The sequence below is a fragment of the Hypanus sabinus genome, chromosome 8, assembly GCF_030144855.1.
Source record: "Hypanus sabinus isolate sHypSab1 chromosome 8, sHypSab1.hap1, whole genome shotgun sequence".
NCBI lineage: Eukaryota > Metazoa > Chordata > Chondrichthyes > Myliobatiformes > Dasyatidae > Hypanus > Hypanus sabinus.
The window spans coordinates 45366021-45386482 of NC_082713.1; the positions used below are offsets into that span (position 1 = coordinate 45366021).

At 39.2% G+C, this 20462-nt stretch overlaps 1 protein-coding gene across 1 annotated transcript in view; it reads left to right on the forward strand.

The window, feature by feature from the left end:
* Positions 1-20462, forward strand: part of dlg3 (discs, large homolog 3 (Drosophila)) — a 502957-nt gene that overhangs the window by 246264 nt on the left and 236231 nt on the right. Inside the window, exons 4-5 of the mRNA XM_059977050.1 lie at positions 8692-8742; positions 14015-14139. Coding sequence (XP_059833033.1) covers positions 8692-8742; positions 14015-14139 — 176 coding nt within the window. The remainder of the gene's footprint in view (positions 1-8691; positions 8743-14014; positions 14140-20462) is intronic.

Consider the following 20462-nt stretch of genomic DNA (forward strand, 5'->3'; position numbering starts at 1 on the left):
TCATAATGATTTTGATTATTTCGTCCTCTAAATCTTCATTTTCATTGTTACATAAGACCGTAAGATATAGGAGCAGAATTAGGCTATTCAACCTATCAAGTCTGCTCCACCATTCCATCATGGCTGATCCCAGATCCCACTCAACCCTGATATAACTGCCTTCTTGCCATATCCTTTGATGTCCTGACCAATCAGGAAACTATCAACTTCTGCTTTAAGTATACCCACGGACTTGGCCTCCATTGCAGTCTGTGGCAGAGTATTCCATAGTTGCATTACTCTCTGGCTAAAAGAAAATCCTCCTTACCTCTGTTCTAAAAGGTCATCTCTCAATTTTGAGGCTGTCCTCTCTGGTTCTAAATACCCCCACCATAGGAAACATCTGCTCCTCATCCACCTTATCCTCCCTTTTCAATGTTCGGTAGGATTCAAAGAGATTCCAATACGTTCATCTAAATTTCAGTGAGTACAGGCCCAAAGCTGCCAAGCACTGCTCATATGTTAAATTGCAATATGAATTCAATCATATGATCACTGCAATCTAAGAGTTCATTTATGTTAAGCTCCCAATCTAAAATAGCCTTTACCTGAGTAGGCTCAAGCACAAGCTGCTCTAAAAAGCCATCTCATAGACATTCAACAAATACCCTCTCTTGAGGTTCAATGCCAGCCTGATTTTCCCAATCCCCTTACATATTGAAGACCCCATTACAACTGTGACATTACCCTTATTACATGCCTTTCCCAGCTCCCTTTGCAATCTCAATCACACACCTTGGCTACCATTTGGAGGCCTATATGATTCCCTTAATGTTTTTTTTTAACCCTTGCAGTTTCTTAACTCCACCCGCAAAAATTCAGTATCCTCTGACCCATGCCACCTCTTTCTAAAGATGTAATTCCATCTCTTACCAACAGAGCCACACCGCTACCTATGCCCTTCTGATTGTCCTTTTGATACCAAGTACGTCCTTTGATGTACTCTCCTAGGGCCTTCTTTCAGCCACGACTCAATGACGTGAACAATCAAGATGATTATTGACACCTTAAAATTCTTCATAGAGCCTGACTTGTTGAAATTGTTTCATTTTTACTGCTGGCTGTGTCTGGCATCTCCAAGCCTGACTGATTGAAATCGCAGTAAGAAAATCAATTCTAAAATGTCTTAATGCTTATTTCTTGCCCACAACTGGTGACAAAGATCACTGCTTTTTGAACACACACACAAATGATGCTAAGCACGGTGTAGTGTCTAACAGCCACACATGTTCATGCAACTGATTCTATTTAGAAACTGTTTGGCGACTGCCTCCTGTCACAATTAAGTGCCACAGTGTCCCAAATAAATGAAGGGAATCCCAACCATTTTCTCATTGTTTTTATTCTTTAAAAGTTGTCCCAAATAAGCGTCTGCCCTGATGGACCAATTAACCTGAATCTACTGTACACGGACACTGAATGTGGAGATATATTGATACATATAGAACATAGAACAGTACTGCTCCTTCTGCTCATGACGTTGTGCCAATATTTCAATCTATACCAAGGTCGATCTAATACTTCCCGTTTGCATAACACGCCATTTTTCTTTCATCCATGTGTCTATCTAAATCTTAAATGTCTTTAATATATCTGCCTCTACCATAATCCAGCATGTTCCACAAACCTAGCACTCCCTGTTTACAAACAAACTATTTCTGACACTCCCACAACGCTGCACTCCAGTCACCTTAAAATTATGGCCTCTCATACTAGCCATTTCTGCTCTAGGATAAAAGTTCTGGCTGTCTACTCTCTCAATGCCTCTTATCGTCTTATACACTTCTATCAAGTCCCCTCTCAATTTCCTTCAATTCAAATGGGAAAACCCTCACTCATTTAACTTATCCTCATAACACATGCTCTTTTAGCTCTTTTATCCAGGTAGAAATCTAGTTAGATCTTCTTCACCCTCTCCACATCCTTCCTATAATGAGTTGACCAAAACTGAACACACTACTCCCAGTGAGGTCTAACCAAAGTTTTACAGAGCTGCAACATTACCTCCCAGCACATGTACTCAATCCTCCAACGTTTAAAGGCTAGCACACCATATAATTTCTTAACTACCCTATCAACTTGTGTAATGACTTTGAAGATGGAGCATATGGACTCTGTTTCTCAGTTAAGAATCTTGCCATTAACCTTGTACTTTGCCTTCAAGTTTGATCTTCTAAAGTACATTGCTTCACACTTTTCAGGAGTGAACTCCATCTTCCACTTTTCAGCCCAGTTCTATGTCCTATTAATGTCTTTTTGTAACCTGCGACAACCTACACTTTCCACAATACCACCAACCTACGTGTTATTTGCAAACTGACGAACCCACCCTTTCACTTCCTCATTCAAGTCTCTTATAAAAGTCACAAACGTCAGGGGTCCCTGAACAGATCCCCATGGAAAATGACTGTTCACTGACCTCCATATAGAATATGCTCCATCTGCTACCACCCTCCACCTTCTATAGGCAAGCCAATTCTGAACCAACAGAGTCAAATTTCTCTGGATCCCATGCCTCCTCACTTTCTAAATGAGCCTGCCATGGGAAACCTTGTCAAATGCCTTACTAAAATCAATACACACTACATCCACCGATCTATCTTCATCAATTTACTTTGTCATTTCCTCCAGTAATTCAAGCAGGCTCCTGAGGCACGACCTGTCCCTCTTAAAGCCATGCTAATTATGCCTAATCATACTATGCTTCTCCAAATGCTCATAAATCCTGTCACTAAGAATCCTTTCCAATAGTTCCCCACCACTGACAAAAAACACACTGACCGTAATTAACTGTTTTGAACAAAGGAGTAACATTTGCCACCCTCCAATTTTCTAGTACTACTCATATAGCCAGTGAAGACACAAAGGTCATTGCCAAAAGTGCAGCAATCTCTTCTCTCACTTCCTATAGTAATCAGGGGTATATCCCTTCCGACCATGGGGACTTACCTATCCTATTGTATTTCAAAAGCGCATGGTCTTTCTTAGCATTAACGTGTTCCAGCATATTAGCTTGTTCCATGCTGACATCACATTAGTCAAGGTTCTTCTCTCCAGTGAACACTGAAGCAAAATATTTATTAAGGACCTTGCAATTTTCCTCTGACCTAAGTCATGTGTGGCGTCTGTTTTTTTCTGTGTTTAAGTTGGCAGTTAGTACAGAACATGTTTAATTCCCACTACAGTGTGATTGACATAATAGGCACAATATTTTCATTTCAGGGTGCCTTCCTGGGTCAAAGGTCACACATGTTGTCCAACCACACACTGAAGTCTCACCAAATCATTGTTGACCTGGAGAACCTAATATTACTGCGATTTTAGTCTCTTTCCATCAGGAAAAAAAGGTCTTAAGATTACGGGTTTATAAATTCTGTGCCATAATACAATTTTTCATTTACTATAATATCCAAGAAGGGCCAAAAGGCCTGTTTCTGTGCTGTAATGTTCTAAATGTTCTATCAAATCTAAGCAAAAAGCCTATTTTTCCCCTTACCCTAATGTGTAGGTTGAGTGCATTGTAATAGAATAGTATAGAAGAATATCAATGAAAGATGTAGCACCTGTACCAGTGTCACATTCACAGACAGCTTAATGTCACTCTTTTGGTGCTGAACAATTTATAGGCCTTGGCCTAGATATTTAATCTTATCCAGTTGGAAATGTCTGTTATTAATTATGTTTTGTGTGAAGAATTGAACAATCACATTAGACTTAGCCTTTACCAAGTTATTTTTATAATGCTTGTTCTGCTTACTTGGCCCCTTTTGAAATAGCATTCCACTTCACATCTCATGGACACCTGTAAAGTCCTATTTTGTTACACTTTCTTCGAGTCTGGGAATCTTGAGCTTTCTCACAGTCCTTCCTGTGTTCCAGAGATCAGCCTTGTTACACTTCGCTGCCCCTCTTCCAGAGATTAATAATTCCTTTGTGCTTCAGTAACCAGAAGGAGTATCTGAGCCAACAGTTTCAGCATGACAGCTTCAGTGTTGTACACTGCTGAGTGTTTCTTTGCTGATTGATCTGTGCTTCAGTGCAGTGAGAGTGTTCTCACATCAGATGCGGGACACTGATGTCGAGCTCCACTCCACTCACCTGACCACTCAAGCCAAGTAAAGTACTGATGGAATGTGGCACTGCTTTTAGTTTCTATATTCTGGATCTCCTGTTACTATCTGGAGCTGCCTAATGGTTTGCCTGCATTGGATCTGTGGCTTCACGTAGAAAAGATTTCATTGGCAGGAAGCATTTAAGATATTTGCAGAATATGAAAGGAGCAGTTTAGCAGCGTAGCAGTTAGTGAAACACAATTATAGCGCCACTGATAACCAATTAGGGTTAAATTCCCACCGCTGTCTGTAAGGAGTTTATATGTTTTCTCTGTGACCAGCTGTGTTTCCACCCAGGTGCTCCGGTTTCCTCCCACATTCCAAATACGTACAGGTAGGGTGAGCGAGTTGTGGGCGTGATATGTTGCCACCTGAAGCATGGCCGCACTATCCTTGCTGATTTGATTTGGCACAAACAACTTATTTCACTGTACTTTTCTGTGTTTTGATGTATATATGACAAATAAAGTTAATATCTTTAATCTTTAATAACAGTCTTTTTTTGCAATCAACACAATTTTGCAATTTATGACAAATTCCCGATCAATGTGGCTCATTCAGTACCTGTTTTTAAATAGAATGTAGGATTTTGATCTTAACTTCACTGATCTACCTGTAATTCTTACCTGATTTGATTTCTCTGGTAGGTTTTAGGTGTTTCATTAGCAGAAAGTACCTCCCCTCGTTGATTATTTCCTTCCTTAGACATATACTGTTTTACAGGTTCTAAGGGAAGTTGAATTGACTGACTATTCTACAGGAGTATCTAGAGATTTCCATATACCGGTCTTTACTTGCCAAAGTAGCAACATATCAACCTTACCAATTAAGTGTGCTTGGTAAGGCTGCAATTTCCTTGTGTATCTACTTACTTCCTTAAACCAAGAGCCCAGCTTTCCAGAGTCATCCCAGTATGAACATTAAACATTAATTCTGCATTGCAAGCTGGATCATATTTTCAGGGCAACCATCTTTCCATGTAGATTTCAAATATCACAAGCCATCTTTCCCCAAATGCAGGTACCACTTTTCCAAGAAAACTTCTACCATCTGTAAGTGACTCACATTGAGCTGTTTCTTCTTGAGCATGATTGTAATACCAAGTAATACCAATCAGTTTAAGTAGTTCCAGAGACTAAACCATCCATTTGTGATGCCAAAAGCAAGTACTTCTTGGTTAACCACAGTTCCTCATTGCTCCAGTGAATGATAATCAGCTGCAAATGCTTTTTCATAGCATGGCATTGTAGGATTGCCTTTATTGCATACATAGGACTATAAATAATGGAGTGAACTCCTAAAACCCACCATGCACAGCACATTCTGAGTTATCAGCCCCAGCACCTGAACATTTGTGTGATGGTTTTTAAATGGCAAATGACTGTTACCCGCCTCAGGTGACATCTCACTTGCACTGGATATCTCCTGACTCTGAAGACAGCTGCAACTAGCTCCTCAGCTTGGCCTCAGCTCTTCTCGCTCCTTTATGTAGCCAGTCTATAGTTTCCACACTTCTTGTCAGTACACTGGAGTTTGGAAGGAAGGGAGTGATCTGTTGGAAAGATAGTAGAATAAAGAGATGATGTTTCACGAACACTTTCTGGTCTGTAACAACAAAATAAAGGACAGAGAAAGCCAAGAAATAAATCACTCAATGCTTTTGGTAATCTTAGAATAGAGAACCTTCATGTGATGCAATGACTAAACTCATTTGAGCCAGGAACTAAGGAGACATGAAAGGAGAAATTTTCTACCTAGCCCTTCCTCTTTCTCTCAGTTTCTCCCTTCACCTTGCTCAGTCCTTTTTGTGAGGAATAGAAGATCAGAAGATGGGACTGTACCTTTGTTTGGTTGTTCTTTTTTGATGATTCTGCAATATTTTTACCTTTAAAGGGAAAGTGGAAGTGTAAACATCCTTTGTTCTGAAATACAATAAAGGATTTAAGATATATTATTTAATGCATGTGACAGTTGGTATGGCAATGCAAGTTGATACAAACCTTGTCATTCATTTCTACGTTATGAGCAAAAAAACATTTTCAGCAGAAGGAAAGGAAAGAGATGTTAAGATTTTGTTTTGTATCTTATTAATATTTCAAGAAAGATAAAGAGAATGCTCATCATTCAAGGTCAAGGTCACTGTAAATTTGAAATATGCATTGTTTCAAGCTGTGGTGGTTTCCTTGCACTTTGGCTTACTTAGTGGTGTTATTAAATTATTAAGTAGCCATCTGGGATCACTGTAGGTGGCACCATTGCCAAAGCCAATTTCTTGCAATGTAAGCTTGCAGCATACCTTAGATTAGCTTCCTTCTGTCACTGCCACGGGATATGGGTATTGTTGAGCATTTATTGCATGTCCCTCCATGTCTATAAACTAAATGGCATGTTATGGTATTTCATAGGGAAATTAAGTCACAAAAGACTAGCCCATATAGTGAATCAGATGTTTTTTTTTACTTCAGTCTCACAGTTTCACAATCACTGTTAGTGATACAGAATCTCTGTGAATTACATGGTTGAATTTAAATTCTCTGGATATCTTGATAGAACACAAACTCATATCTACCGGTAAATAGTACAACAACATAGTACTCTACATCATTATAATATACTGTATTTCCCTTTGTCTTATTTTGAATAATTCTACCACTACAGAAAATTTCAGAAGCTTGAAGGTTCTAGTTCATTTCTTTATGTAAAGCTTTTCACCTGGATAAGTGCTAACTGCTTCTTTTAAAGTGCTGTATTGATTTCTTTCTCCTACTGCTATCCCAACATTAACTTGCAAAGTTTATTCTGACTGTTACAATTAATTTAACCAAGGTAAAGTCATTTAGGTCAATGTGAAGTCACATATCTCTGTATTCTTAATGATCAACTGCCAAACAATACTGCTAACATAGGACACTGCATTAATCAGGAAATTAAATCGTAATTTAATAACAATAATGGGACTTTAATCTAAATATTGACTGCACAAACAAAATTAGTAGTATTAAGGTAGTGTATGATTTAATAGAGTGCATATGAGAATGTTTTCTAGAATGTTATGTTGAAGAAGCAACAGACCTATTATTGTGAGATGAGAAAGGGTTTATTAATGATTTAGGATTAAAGGTCCTTTAAGGTAGAATTTTCATATGACAGAATATTATTGAAAGTAGTTCAGTCTGAAATCAGTAAACTATTTATGTATGAAATATGCATTGTTTCAAGCTGTGGTGGCCTGGAGAAATATATGAAAAAAGTAATAAATAAGCAAAGACTAACATTTAAGGAATGTTAAACACACAGATGATGACAAATATTATGCGTTATAAAGCACAGAAAGGGGAAAGGTGGTCTTGCTCTGACTAGCAAGGCACCTTGTGGATAATCAAATCTTGTCATCTATAGGAAAAGGCTGAGATAATTGAAAATTACGAAATGCATCTGGGACCAGAAAGGTTAAGTACAAGGACGTAGCTTATCCTGGTGTGGCTAACCTTGGACCTGAGTTCTTGAGTCTCACAAATATGTGGTTCACTGTTCAGGATGGAGATTAGAAGAGACAAGTGAATTCTTGGAATTCTTTGAATTCTTTTTGCAGTAGAGCTGTGGAAAGTCAGTCACAATGAGATTCACGGGAAGATGTTAGTTTCTGCTTGGCCTGACTGCCTCACCTCCAACGGTGCCCTTAGCTCAGCTTTAGGGTCATAGAATATGTTCAAAGTAAATATTAGTAGTTTTTTTGTCTATTGAGGAAATCAAGGAGTGTAGGATTAGTGTATGAAAATAGCATTGACTAAAAGATCAACAATGAAGCTATTGATTTGGTTGAACAGATACCATAACTCACAAGGTTTATTCTTGCTTCTTTTTCCGATGTTGTGTTCTAAACCATACTATTGAAAAAAACCCAGCCCACAATGGCTATGGCCATGGAAACCAAAGGCTCTCCCACCCATGGTGTAACAGGAGTATTCAGGACACCAGAATTGGAAGGGCACAAATAGAGAGACACTGAGCAGATTGCAGTGACTATAAACAGCAAGACCACAGATGGATTCGAAAGTGACAATTTTTAAAAACATGGTGTTGATTCATTGGAAGTCATTAGGTCAGTAATCACAGTTAGGATGTGGGCAGAGGAGTTTTGAAGGGAACAAGGTTCAAACTGTGTAAAGAATTTCTTCTCACAGAGGGGGTAAACCTCAGAAATTTTGCACTCAAGAGGCTAGTGGAGGCTAAATTGCTGAAGATTTTAAAAAAAACATGAGTCATGGATTTTTAAAGAACATGAGCTATGGTCATATTGTAGGTGAGCAGACTTGAGGGGCCAGGTTGCCTCCTGTTTTATTCTGCTCTTGTGACTCTTAGGTACATCAGGCCAAGAGTTTCTTGTAATGAAAGAAATTAACTTTAACGGTATCTTCTCCTTTCCCTTGCATTCTGACTTTCTTAGCAGATGCAAGACTAATTTATTCAAAACAAAGCATTTAAGAAATATGGTTAATTGTTTGAAATAATGAAACTTATTTATTGAATTCTTTCCCAGGCTAATGGAAGTGATGGGATGTACAAATATGAAGAAATTATCCTGGAACGTGTGAGTAGTGTAACTTGACTCATCAAGTGATTAGATAATAATTGTTACATTTCTTTCAACTGGGATCATTGTAAGGTCTAACCCTTCCTATCCAGCAGACATTTAACAAAATTCTGCAGTTAAAGATGACCAGTTAAAATTCTGCAATTCTACAGTTAAAGATACCTGGCAGTTCCCAGATATTCCCAGTTTTACCCTGCAGGGTTTTGCAGACAGGTAACACTGCCTAAAGCATCTTTCCAGAAATGTAGCCATTAACTGATAAACAGACAGGAACTGTTGCTGCTCTGAGGGCCGAGTGGCACTCTGAAGTTCAGACCTTGAATCTAAATGGAAATAGAACATGATTTAAAAATTAATTTCAGGGATAAAAAAAAACTACAAAATTCCAGTCTAGATTAAAAACAGTCCCTTAGTTTCAGTCTTCCATTGACTGATTGATTGAATCATGTTCTAGATAAATATACTGATTCAATTGTAACATTATAATTAAAGAGATTAAACATGGACAATATTTTGTAGAGTTGTGTTTAGATACATGATGCACTGCGACCTTTTCCTGCTCCAGATCTGTTTTCTTCAATACTGCTTCTCTAGTAAATGAAATTGCACAATCATTATGACATAGTGACCAATAATATGTGTTTTCATTGATAGATGGAAGCATTTTTCTGACCCTTGGATGTAATCAATATAGCCACATGCATTTATTTGCAGACCTATTGATTTTTGACAAGGGAAATAGACCCTTTAGTATCCCTTTATTACAGCCCCAAAAGGAAGAGCTCATAGCATAGTGGAGACTAGATCTATTGTTCAGTTTCTAAATGTCAGATTTAGTGACAAAGCAAGTAAAATCTCAACCCTTCAGCCAGTGTTTAGAATTCAGAGAATGTCCTTGCCTCTGTGTATAAACAGTAGATTTACAGCTCTGAGTGCAAACTGAAAAAGGTTCTGCAGGAGGAAACACAATGTATCTTTATAAAATTGGCTAAATGCCACTGTGTCTGGAAAGACTCACCTGCAGAAATTAATGAGTTATTTCCAAGAGCAAAAGGAAAATTGTGTCTCGTGAAGGGCTTTAACTTATTAAGTGCTCACATATGCAAAAGCTGCTGCTTAGAGAAGCTGGGGCGTAAATAACCCATACATTTATTATTGAATCTCTACACTCGGCATCCCCAAATATTCAGAATGGTTATTTTCTTCAAGTCTCAACATTAGATTTTTGGCAAAATTCAAGTTCAAGTTTATTGTCTTTGTACTGTATACATGTAAACTGCCAAACAAGACAACGTCCCTCTGGACCAAGGTGTACAACAGGGTACATAAAACTCACACACAACACACAAAGTGATATTACCACAAATAAAATAACAAATAAAAAGATGCATTTTTAACACGTTGAAAAAGTAAGCAGTATAATGCCACTGACGCTTCCTATGTGACGAGGGCTGGGTGGTGGCGGGGAGTTCTGTAATCTGGGGATGAAGCTGTTTCCCATCCTAGCACTCATTGTCCTTCTACTATGTAACCTTCAGCCTAATGGTAGCAGGTCAAAGATATTGTTGGACAGACGGGAGAGATCACTGATGGTGCTAAAGGCATTGTTACACAGCACTCCTGATAAATATCTCTGAGGGGTGAAAGACAGACCCTCGCAAACCTTTGTAGGGACTTGCAGTCAGACACATTGCAATTCCTGTACCAGATGGCAATGCAGCTAGTCGGAACAGATTGATGGTGCCTCTGCAAACATTGATTGGAATAGGTTGGGGGTGTGGGGAAACACTCACCCCAGGAAGTGGAGATTTCTTGACTGCAGAAGAGGCGTATTGTGCACTCCCAGAAACTTGGGAATCTTAACTCTCTCCACAGAGGAGCCATTTATGTACAGTGAGGAGTGGCCAGCCTGCATCTTCCTAAAGTCCACAATCATCTCTTCGGTCTTGTCCACACTGAGTTGTTGTGTTTGCACCATTCTACCAGCTGCTTTACCTCCTCTCTGCACGCCATCTCGTGGTTGGTTGTTGTTGATGAGGCCAAACACCATTGTATTATCAGTGAACTTGATGATTCAGTTTGAACTGGATCCAGCAGTATGGTCATGCCAGCAGTGGGTTGAGCACGCAGTCCTGGGGGCACCAGTGCTCAGCATGATGGATCTACAAGTGTTTTCACATTTTCAGTAGGCTCTTAAGTTTAATTCTCAAATTACACTTTTTTTCCCCCCTAAATGTTAAATGGTTAATAAAAATGATACTTTCATGACTAATAAACGTTGTTGCCCAGAATTAATATACATAAAACATAGTGATTATTCAATTCAAGTGTTATAACGGTGATGATAACATCATGGTCTTTACATGATAAACCAGTAGGATGTAGCCGAATCGCACAGATCTACAATATACATGCATCTCTACCACATGTTAATGCTGCCAGTTTTTTTTGTTTCCAAGTAGCCCCCCAGATCCTGGTCTGTGGCCACCACCCTATGATTCCATCTGAGCCAGGATATTCCAATTCCATGTTCTTCTTATTCCCAGCCTCCCACAATGCTTCTCCAAAGAGCACAAGCTAATTCCCTTTCTAGCTCCCAATTATGTGTGGTCACCTTCTTCATTCAAAGGCGTATTGTCAGTTTAATCAACACACCCATGCTCATACATACATACTGGCCATATACTGAGCAAATATGCAATGTCCATTTGTCATGACTGAGATCTAGGCTGTTTAGCCCATTACATTTATATTCCAGATGCATGGTGCTGGATTAGGACCATGTTGTCCCAGACCTGCTCAATGAGGCAGTCTCCCTCCACAAATTAAATCAATTTCTCCAAGCCTTGCATCGGGAATAATCACTCAAAATGGTCCCTTACTGATTGTCATTGTATTACAGTCATGAAAAAAAAATTACATAATATTGAAAAAGCAGTGTTGTACAATTGAATTTCTAGTGAATGGAATAGAATTTTAAAATAATGAAAATTACAGTCATTATACAGAGCTGACAGCTTCACTTGTACATTGGGCATAAAACTTGACCCAGTTACAAACATCATGGGTTCCAGGAAAAGCAGTAAATTCAGACCAATTCTCTTTTAAAGAAAGAGGTTATAAAGGTATCTGGAATAGAGTGTCTGAGAGTGAATGGTCAATAAGATGCTGACACTGTTCTGCAAAGGCTTTCCTTATTCCTGTTTTTATGTACTCAGACTTCAACTACAACACAGAGTCTTGCCATCTTCAGAAGTTTTCTGATGGCTCTGCCATAGTTGGATGCATCAGCAAGGGAGATGAGGCTGAATACAGGGCTACGGTGGGAAACTTTGTCACATGGTGCGAGCAGAGTCATCTGCAGCTTAATGGGAAAAAGACTAAGGAGCTGGTGGTGGACCTGAGGAGGGCTAAGGCACTAGTGACCCCTGTTTCCATCCAAGGGGTCAGTGTGGACATAGTGGAGGATTACAAATACCTGGGGATACGAATGGACAATAAACTGGACTGGTCAAAGAACACTGAGGCTGTCTACAAGAAGGGTCAGAGCCATCTCTATTTCCTGAGGAGACTGAGGTCCTTTAACATCTGCTGGATGATACTGAGGATGTTCTACAAGTCTGTGGTGGCCAGTGCTATCATCTTTGCTGTTGTGTGCTGGGGCAGCAGGCTGACGGTAGCAGATACCAACAGAATCAACAAACTCATTCGTGAGGCCAGTGATGTTGTGGGGGTGCAACTGGACTCTCTGACGGTGGTGTGTGAAAAGAGGATGCTATGCAAGTTGCATGCCATCTTGGACAATGTCTGCCATCCACTCCATCGTGTACTGGTTAGGCGCAGGAGTACATTCAGCCAGAGACTCATTCCACTGAGATGTAACACTGAGCGTCACAGGAAGTCATTCCTACCTGTGGCCATCAAACTTTACAACTCCTCCCTCGGAGTGTCAGACACCCTGAGCCAATAGGCTGGTCCTGGACTTATTTCCATTTGGCATGATTAACATTATTATTTAATTATTTATGGTTTTATATTGCTATATTTCTTCACTATTCTTGGTTGGTGCGGTTGTAACGAAACCCAATTTCCCTCAGGATCAATAAAGTATGTCTGTCTGTCTGTCTGTTATGTCAATTAAAGTCCAATTAATAAAGCTAAAAATATCTAACTGCAAAATACAGTGTTTAAAATACTCTATTAGCTTCCCTGGATGGTCAGTGGAATTCTTCAGGAAAATCAGTCTCCTTTCTAATCCAATATTGTAATAAATTAAGTGATTTAAAAAGCATTTGATGCCATTTAGTAATTTAGAATATCCAATAGGCACTTCAGAAATTGTCTCGCATTAGATATCATGAAGATACGCTCTACATACAAAAGGTAAAAAGTGTAGATCTCATGGAGAGTGCACAATTTCTGGGTCTACATCAAAACATATTTTAAAGGATTAATATTAGAGAAAGTTATATTGCAGCCCTTCTGCTATATTGCAACCAAAAGTGATCTTGAACGTGATACTTTGCAATCCTTGAAATAAAATTATTCATCTCATAGTCAGCTCATTTCAGTGCTATTGATTTATATAGCAGCTCCAGTGCTGACGCAACTTGGTCCTCAGGCGCCCTTTTTACTTATTGCTGCAAAGAGAACCTTCAAAGCACGTAGGAGCTTGACAACACAGGTTACATAATTACAGATATTTTGGTTAATGCAAAATAACAAAGACATTCATTTATATTTCTGATCATTGATAATTATGTAGCAAACTTATAGCTTTTTTTCTAAACACATTTGCTGTATTTTTTCTGGAGTTTGTTCATGTTAAAAATTTTCACGTATCACTAATTCAAAATAAAATAAATGATTTCAACGTAATTGCATGAGTGAGAATCTTTGGCTATAACCTTTTCTAATCGATATTTGGTAAGATCAAGTTTCTGTGAACACGAATGTGTCTGATGAAGTAAGAGTGCCCGTATAAATAATCTAGGACTGGTCCAAATTGCAGTAAAGGAGAGCCAATGTTTCAACAATTTGTTGATGTGGCCCAAGCTTCAGTCTAGTATAATAGAGCAGGTTTTCCACTTATCTTTTGCTACTGAGGACTGGGTCATATTAAATTTACAGAAGACTTCAGTCTGATGCCATTAATTGAAAACTGAGGCTCAGCTGGCCATGGTAATCAGGAACTGAGTTTAATTTTACCAGCTTATTGATTCTTTGAGCTTTGATTGATTTAAAAATTGACAAATTTCTGTCCTTGCAGGGAAATTCAGGCCTGGGGTTTAGCATCGCTGGAGGAATCGACAATCCTCATATTCCAGACGATCCAGGGATCTTTATTACGAAGATCATCCCTGGTGGGGCTGCTGCTATGGATGGACGACTTGGGTAACTAATAAGTAACTTTCAAAGAAGGAACTGTTCAATAATATGTATTGTTCAGTAAGCCATCACGCTTGTTGCTGTATTGTGAGGTGCTCCTACTACTGGTGATCAGCTTTCTGTGTTTCACCTTTGTATTTCATCAAGGACTTGAAGCTGAAAGCTGAATATGGCAGGATACAATCATAATGTTCATTGGCATGCTCAGGATGATCCATCTGAAGTGATGGAGCATAGTCTGTCAGCACACAAAAGAGTGCTAATTCTCTGCATTACTCATTTTGGCAAATACTGTTCTTAATATGTTTCAACAGTTACTGCTTTAGAGTTACTGTATCTTCCAATACTTGTGTTCTCATTCTCTCAGAGTGCATCCTAAGTCCAGTTAGATTTCATGCTTTATTGGTGTTTCTGGTTTGCCAGGTAATTACTCTTTAAGTTACTCCACCAGGATGCATGTTTACTCAAGATTGTCTGTTTAGCCCACTGCTCTATTCTCTCTACACCCACAACTGTGTGGCTAGGCACAGCTCAAATGCTATCTATAAACGTGCTGATGACATAACTGCTGTTGGCAGAAATTCAGATGGTGTTGAGGAGGCATACAGGAGGGAGATAGACTTGTTAGTTGAATGGTGCTGCAACAACAACCTTGCACTGAATGTCAGTAAAACCAAGGAATTGATTGTGGACTTCTGAAAGCGGAAATCAGGGGACACACACCATTCCTCTTTGAGGGATCAGAAGTGGAAAGGGTGAGCAGTTTCAAGATTCTGGGTGTCAACACCTCAGAAGATCTATCCTGGGCACAATATATTGATGCAATTATAAATAAGGCACAACATCAGCTATATTTCATTAGGACTTTGAGGAGACTTAATATGTCACCAAAGACTTGCAGATTTCTACAGATGTACCAGGCAGAGCATTCTAACTGATTCCATCACTGTCTGGTATGGAAGGGCCATTGCGTAGAATTGAAAAAAGTTGCAAAGATAGCCACCTTCAGCATGGGAACTAGCCTCCCCAGCATCAAGGGCACCTTCAAAAGTCGATGCCTCAAAAGGGCAACATCCATCATTAAGGACCCCATCAGCTGGGACATGCCCTCTTCTCTTTGCTACCATCAAGGAGAAGGTACAGGAGCCTGAAGATACACACTCAGTTTTTCAGGGACAGCACCTTCCACATCGCCATCAGATTTCTGAATGGACATTGAACTCATGAACACTACCCCACTATTTTAAATATTCACTCCCCTTGGAAGTTTTTGTGTTTGTTGTTTTACAACATTGCATCACAGTGGATTTTATTTGGCTTTTTTGACAATGATCAACAGAAAAGACTCCTGTGTCAAAATGAAAACAAATGTCTACAATTTGGTCTAAATATAGTACAATCATTAAACACAAAATAATTACTCACCCCTTTCAAGTCAGTATTTAGTAAATGCACTTTGGCAGCAATTACGGCTTTGAGTCTTTGAATATGTATCTATCAGCTTTGCACTGCAATTTTCCCCCATTCTTATTTGCAGAACAACTCGAGCTCTGTCAAATTGCATGGGGATTGTGAGTGAACAGCCTTTTTCAAGTCCGGCCACAAATTCTCAATTGGATTGAGGTCTGGGATCTGACTTGGTCACTACAGGACATTAACTTTGTTGCTTTTAAGCCATTCCTCTGTAGCTTTGACTTTATGCTTGGGGTTATTACCTTACTGGAAGACAACTCTTTTCCCAAGTCACAGTTCTCTTGTAGACTGCATCAGGTTTTCCTCCTTGATTTCCTTGTATTTTGCTGCATTAATTTTACCCTCCACCTTCAAAAGCCTTCCAGGGTCTGCTGCAGTGGAGCATCCCCACAGCTTGATGCAGCTGCCACCATGCTTCATGGTAGGAATGATGTGCTTTTGATGATGTGTGGTATTTAGCTTACGCCAGACATAATGTTTAGTCTGATGGCCAAAAAGCTCAAATTTGGTTTCATGAGACCATTGACCCTTCTTCTAGCTGACTTCAGAGTCTCCCACTTGCTTTCTGGCAAACTCTAGCCAAGATTTCATGTGAGTTTTTTCTTCAACAGTGGCTTTCTCTTTGCCACTCTCCCATAAAGCTGTGACTGCTGAAGGACCTGCACAATAGTTATATGTGCAGTCTCTCACATCTCAGCCATGAAGCTTGTAGCTTTTCCAGAGTTGTCATAGGACTCTTGGTGACCTCCCTCACTAGTCACCTTCTTGTACGGTCACTTAGTTATTGAGGATGGCCTGCTCTAGGCAGATTTACAGCTGTGCCATATTCTTTCCATTTCTTGATGATTGACTTAATTGTACTCCAAAGGATATTCAGTGACTTGGAAGTTTTCTAGTATCCATCTCTTGACTTGAGCTGTTCAATAACCTTTTCACGTAGTAGCTTGGAGTTTTCCTTTTGTCTCCATGGTGTATTTTTGCCAGGATACTGACTCACCAGCAGTTGGACCTTTCAGATACTGTACAGGTGTATTTTTATTACAATCAATTGAAACACCTTGACTGCACACACGTCTCCAAAAACAGATCACCACTTAACTAATTATGTGACTTCTAAAACTAATTGGCTGCGCCAGGGATGATTTGGTGTGTCATATTAAGGGGGGGGGGGGTGAATACATACACAATCAATTATATTGTGTTTTTTTATTTGTAGTTAATTTAGATCACTTCATAGAGAACTGTTTTCATTTTGACATGAGTATTTTTCTGTTGACTAATGTCAAAGAAGCCAAATTAAATCCATGGAGATTCATTGTTGTAAGACAATAAAACATGAAAACTTCCAAGGCGGGGTGAATACTTTTTATAGGCACTGTGTATATATAAAATGAACAATCTGACTCTTTTGTTGTTTCCTGTTGATTTGTGTGAGCTGTTATATATCAGCATTTTATTTTTTTTGCAGTAACTTATAGCTACTTTGAAATATATATTGGAGCAATGGTATCTAAATCAAACTCCAAACAAATCTGTATAGTTACTACATATATGCCATTGTAAGTAAATATATTCATTTGAGGGAGTGTTAGGATTAGCAGCTCAGTGGTATATTTGCTTAGAATCGTTTCGTGTAGGTAAGAGAGTCCACTTTCAAGTTTAATTGTCATTTGACTATATGCAGGAATACAGCCTAACAAAAACAGCTGCTGCGCAGGTTGACTCTGTGATTGAGAAGGCATACAGTGCATTGGCCTTCATCAATCATGGGATTGAGTTTAAGAGCCAAGAGGTAATGTTGCAGATATATAGGACCCTGGTCAGACCCCACTTGGAGTACTGAGCTCAATTCTGGTCGCCTCACTATAAGAAGGACGTAGAAACCATAAAAAGGGTGCAGAGGAGATTTACAAGGATGTTGCCTGGATTGGGGAGCATGCCTTATAAGAATAAGTTCAGTGAACTCAGCCTTTTCTCCTTGGAGAGACAGAGGATGAGAGGTGACCTGATAGAGGTGTACAAGATAAGGAGAGGCATTGATTGTGTGGATAGTCAGAGGCTTTTCCCCAGGGCTGAAATGGCTAACACAAGAGGGCATGGTTTTAAGGTGCTTGGAAGTAGGTACAGAGGAGATGTCAGGTTTAAGTTTTTCTACGTAGAGAATGGTGAGAGTGTGGAATGGGCTGCCAGCAGTGGTGGTGGAGGTGGAAACAATAGGGTCTTTTAAGAGACTCCAGGATGGCTACATGGAGCTTAGAAAAATAGAGGGCTATGGGTAAAGCCTAGGTAGTTCTAAGGTAGGGACATGTTTGGCACAGCTATGTGGGCCGAAGGGCCTGTATTATGTTGTAGGTTTTCTGTGCTTCTATGTTTTCTAAAACAGTGTTTCTCTGTGGCAATATGCAGTACCAACAGTCACACACAGCACGTATAGTGCATATAATTATGAGAACAGAAAAACATACAGTTACAATAATATATTAAAATATTAATAATAAACCTTTGTGCTTGAGTGACATGGCCAAAAAGAAAGGAGTCTATGAAGGACATAACCTTTTAGGACATGAAGGACATGTCAATGGATGACATAAGAGCTGTGGAAATGGAAGAGGATAGACGACACCTGATTTCTTGAGAAATTACAAAATTCAGAGACACAAGAAACTAGAAGAGAAAAGAAGGTGAGAAAAAGAAAGACAAATAGTTGAAAAGAAGAGGAGATAGAGAAAGAATGTGGGCGAGAAAGAGAAAGGTGTGAAAAAGAGAAGGAATGTGAGAAAGAAAAAGGGTGGGAATGAGAGCATGAAAAGGATCAGGACCATGAGTGAGACCACGACAGGAATCGTGACAGAACCAAGGATAAAGAAGGGGAGCACAACTGAGCAAGGAATCGAGGGTGGGATAAATAGAGGGAAACAAACTGGGACTGGAGGGAAGCAAAGATTAAAGAAGATCCAGAGAGAAAAGCCAAGAAAATGAACGGTATCCAGAGCTGTCAGAACAATTTCCTGCAGTGCCAGAGTCAGCTCCCACAACCGTCATGGAGGAGGCCCCAGAACCTGAGATTGTTTCTTAGCCACAAGTCTCACCTGCCAAACAGAGTGACCCCCTTGTCAGGAAAGCTGTTAGCTTATGTTATCCCACAAGAGTAAAAAGAACCTCTACTGCAATTAGTTCTGTAGACCTGATAATGGCAATTTAAAATTTACTATGCTGTGGATGTCTATATATGCTATGTATTTAATATTTCAGTAATAGTCAAATAATATTGTAAATATATTGTTTGATTAAGCATTGTTTGTAAGGCATTACAGGTTATATGTAAAAGTAAGTAAATGGCATATCTCATTATGCCAGCACATCATGCGTGCTCACCTTGCTTAAAGTAAAAACAAATGAACATGAGTTATCTCCCAACTCTCTTATATTCCTTTCAATTAGGTTTTATGTTTTGAAGTGAGAAAACAGATAATTTTGGAGATAAAGTCATTGGGTATATTTAAAGCGGAGGTTGGTAGGTTCTTGATTAGCGTAAGTGTCAAAAGTTACAGGGAGAAAGTAGGAGATTGGGGTTGAGGGGGAAAATAAATCAGCCATGATTTAATGGAGAAGTAGACTCGGTGGTCCAAATGGCCAGATTCTGCTCCTGTACCTTATGGTTTTATGGAATCTAAAACTAGATGAACTAGAAGAATTAATAAAGTGGGCTGTAGCCCATACATGTCACTGTTTGACAGGTTGTGGATTCAGAGATACTCCATTGCACACCACTGTTGAAATGCATGGTTACTTGAGTTTCTGTCACCTTCAACCAGTCTAGCTTTTCTCTTCTGGCCTCTCTCATTAACAAGACATTTTCGCCCAGAGAACTGCCGCCCACTGGATGTTTTTTTTGTTTTTCACACCTTTCTTGTAAACTCCAAACAATCCCTGGTGATCAGCAATTTCCAAAATACTCAAACCACTCCTTTTGACACCAACGATCATTCCATGGTCAAAGTTCAAAGTAGATTTATTACCAAAGTGCATCTGTGTCACCATACACTATTCTACGATTCATTTCCTTGTGGACATTCAGAATAAGTAGAGAGAAGCACAATAGAATCAATGAGAAACCTCACACGACAGATGAATAAACAACCACTGTGCAAAAGGAAACAAAGTGTAAATACAAAAATAAAACAATAATAATAACAAATAAGCAATAAGTTCACTTAAATCACACTTCTTACCCATGCTAATGTTTGGTCTGAACAACAACTGAACCTTTTGACCATGTCTGCATGCCTTTATGCATTGAGTTGCTGCCATATGATTGGCTGATTATATATTTGCATTAATAAGCAGGCAAGCAGGTGTATCTCCTAAAGCGGCCAGTGGGTGTAGAGTTTGGTTGGTTTTATGGAAGAAGAAGCTGTAGAAGTGGACACAATTACAATGTCTAAAAGACATTTGGACAGGGATATGGGCCAAACTCTGACATGTGGGACTAATGTGAAAAGATATCCTGATCAGTTTGCATAAATAAAGGCTGAAGGGCCTGTTTCTGCGTTGTATAACTCTATGACTATTATAAACTCAACGAAATACTAAGAATTCACTGTCTTTGATAAATCAGTACATGCTGTTCTGATTTGCTTTAACCTGGAAAACTTTTTCCACATCTTCTAATCTTGATTGTGTCTGTGCTTTTTAATTTTCGTCCCCTCAGCCCATTTCTGTATCATGACCAGCACTGTCAAATAACATTCCTGCCAAATATTTTCACAGTTAGCTCTTATAATTTAGGGGCAGGTGAATCAGCACAACTCATGAGGAATGTTTACTCAGTCGACGTTATTGATTGTTGTTTGTGT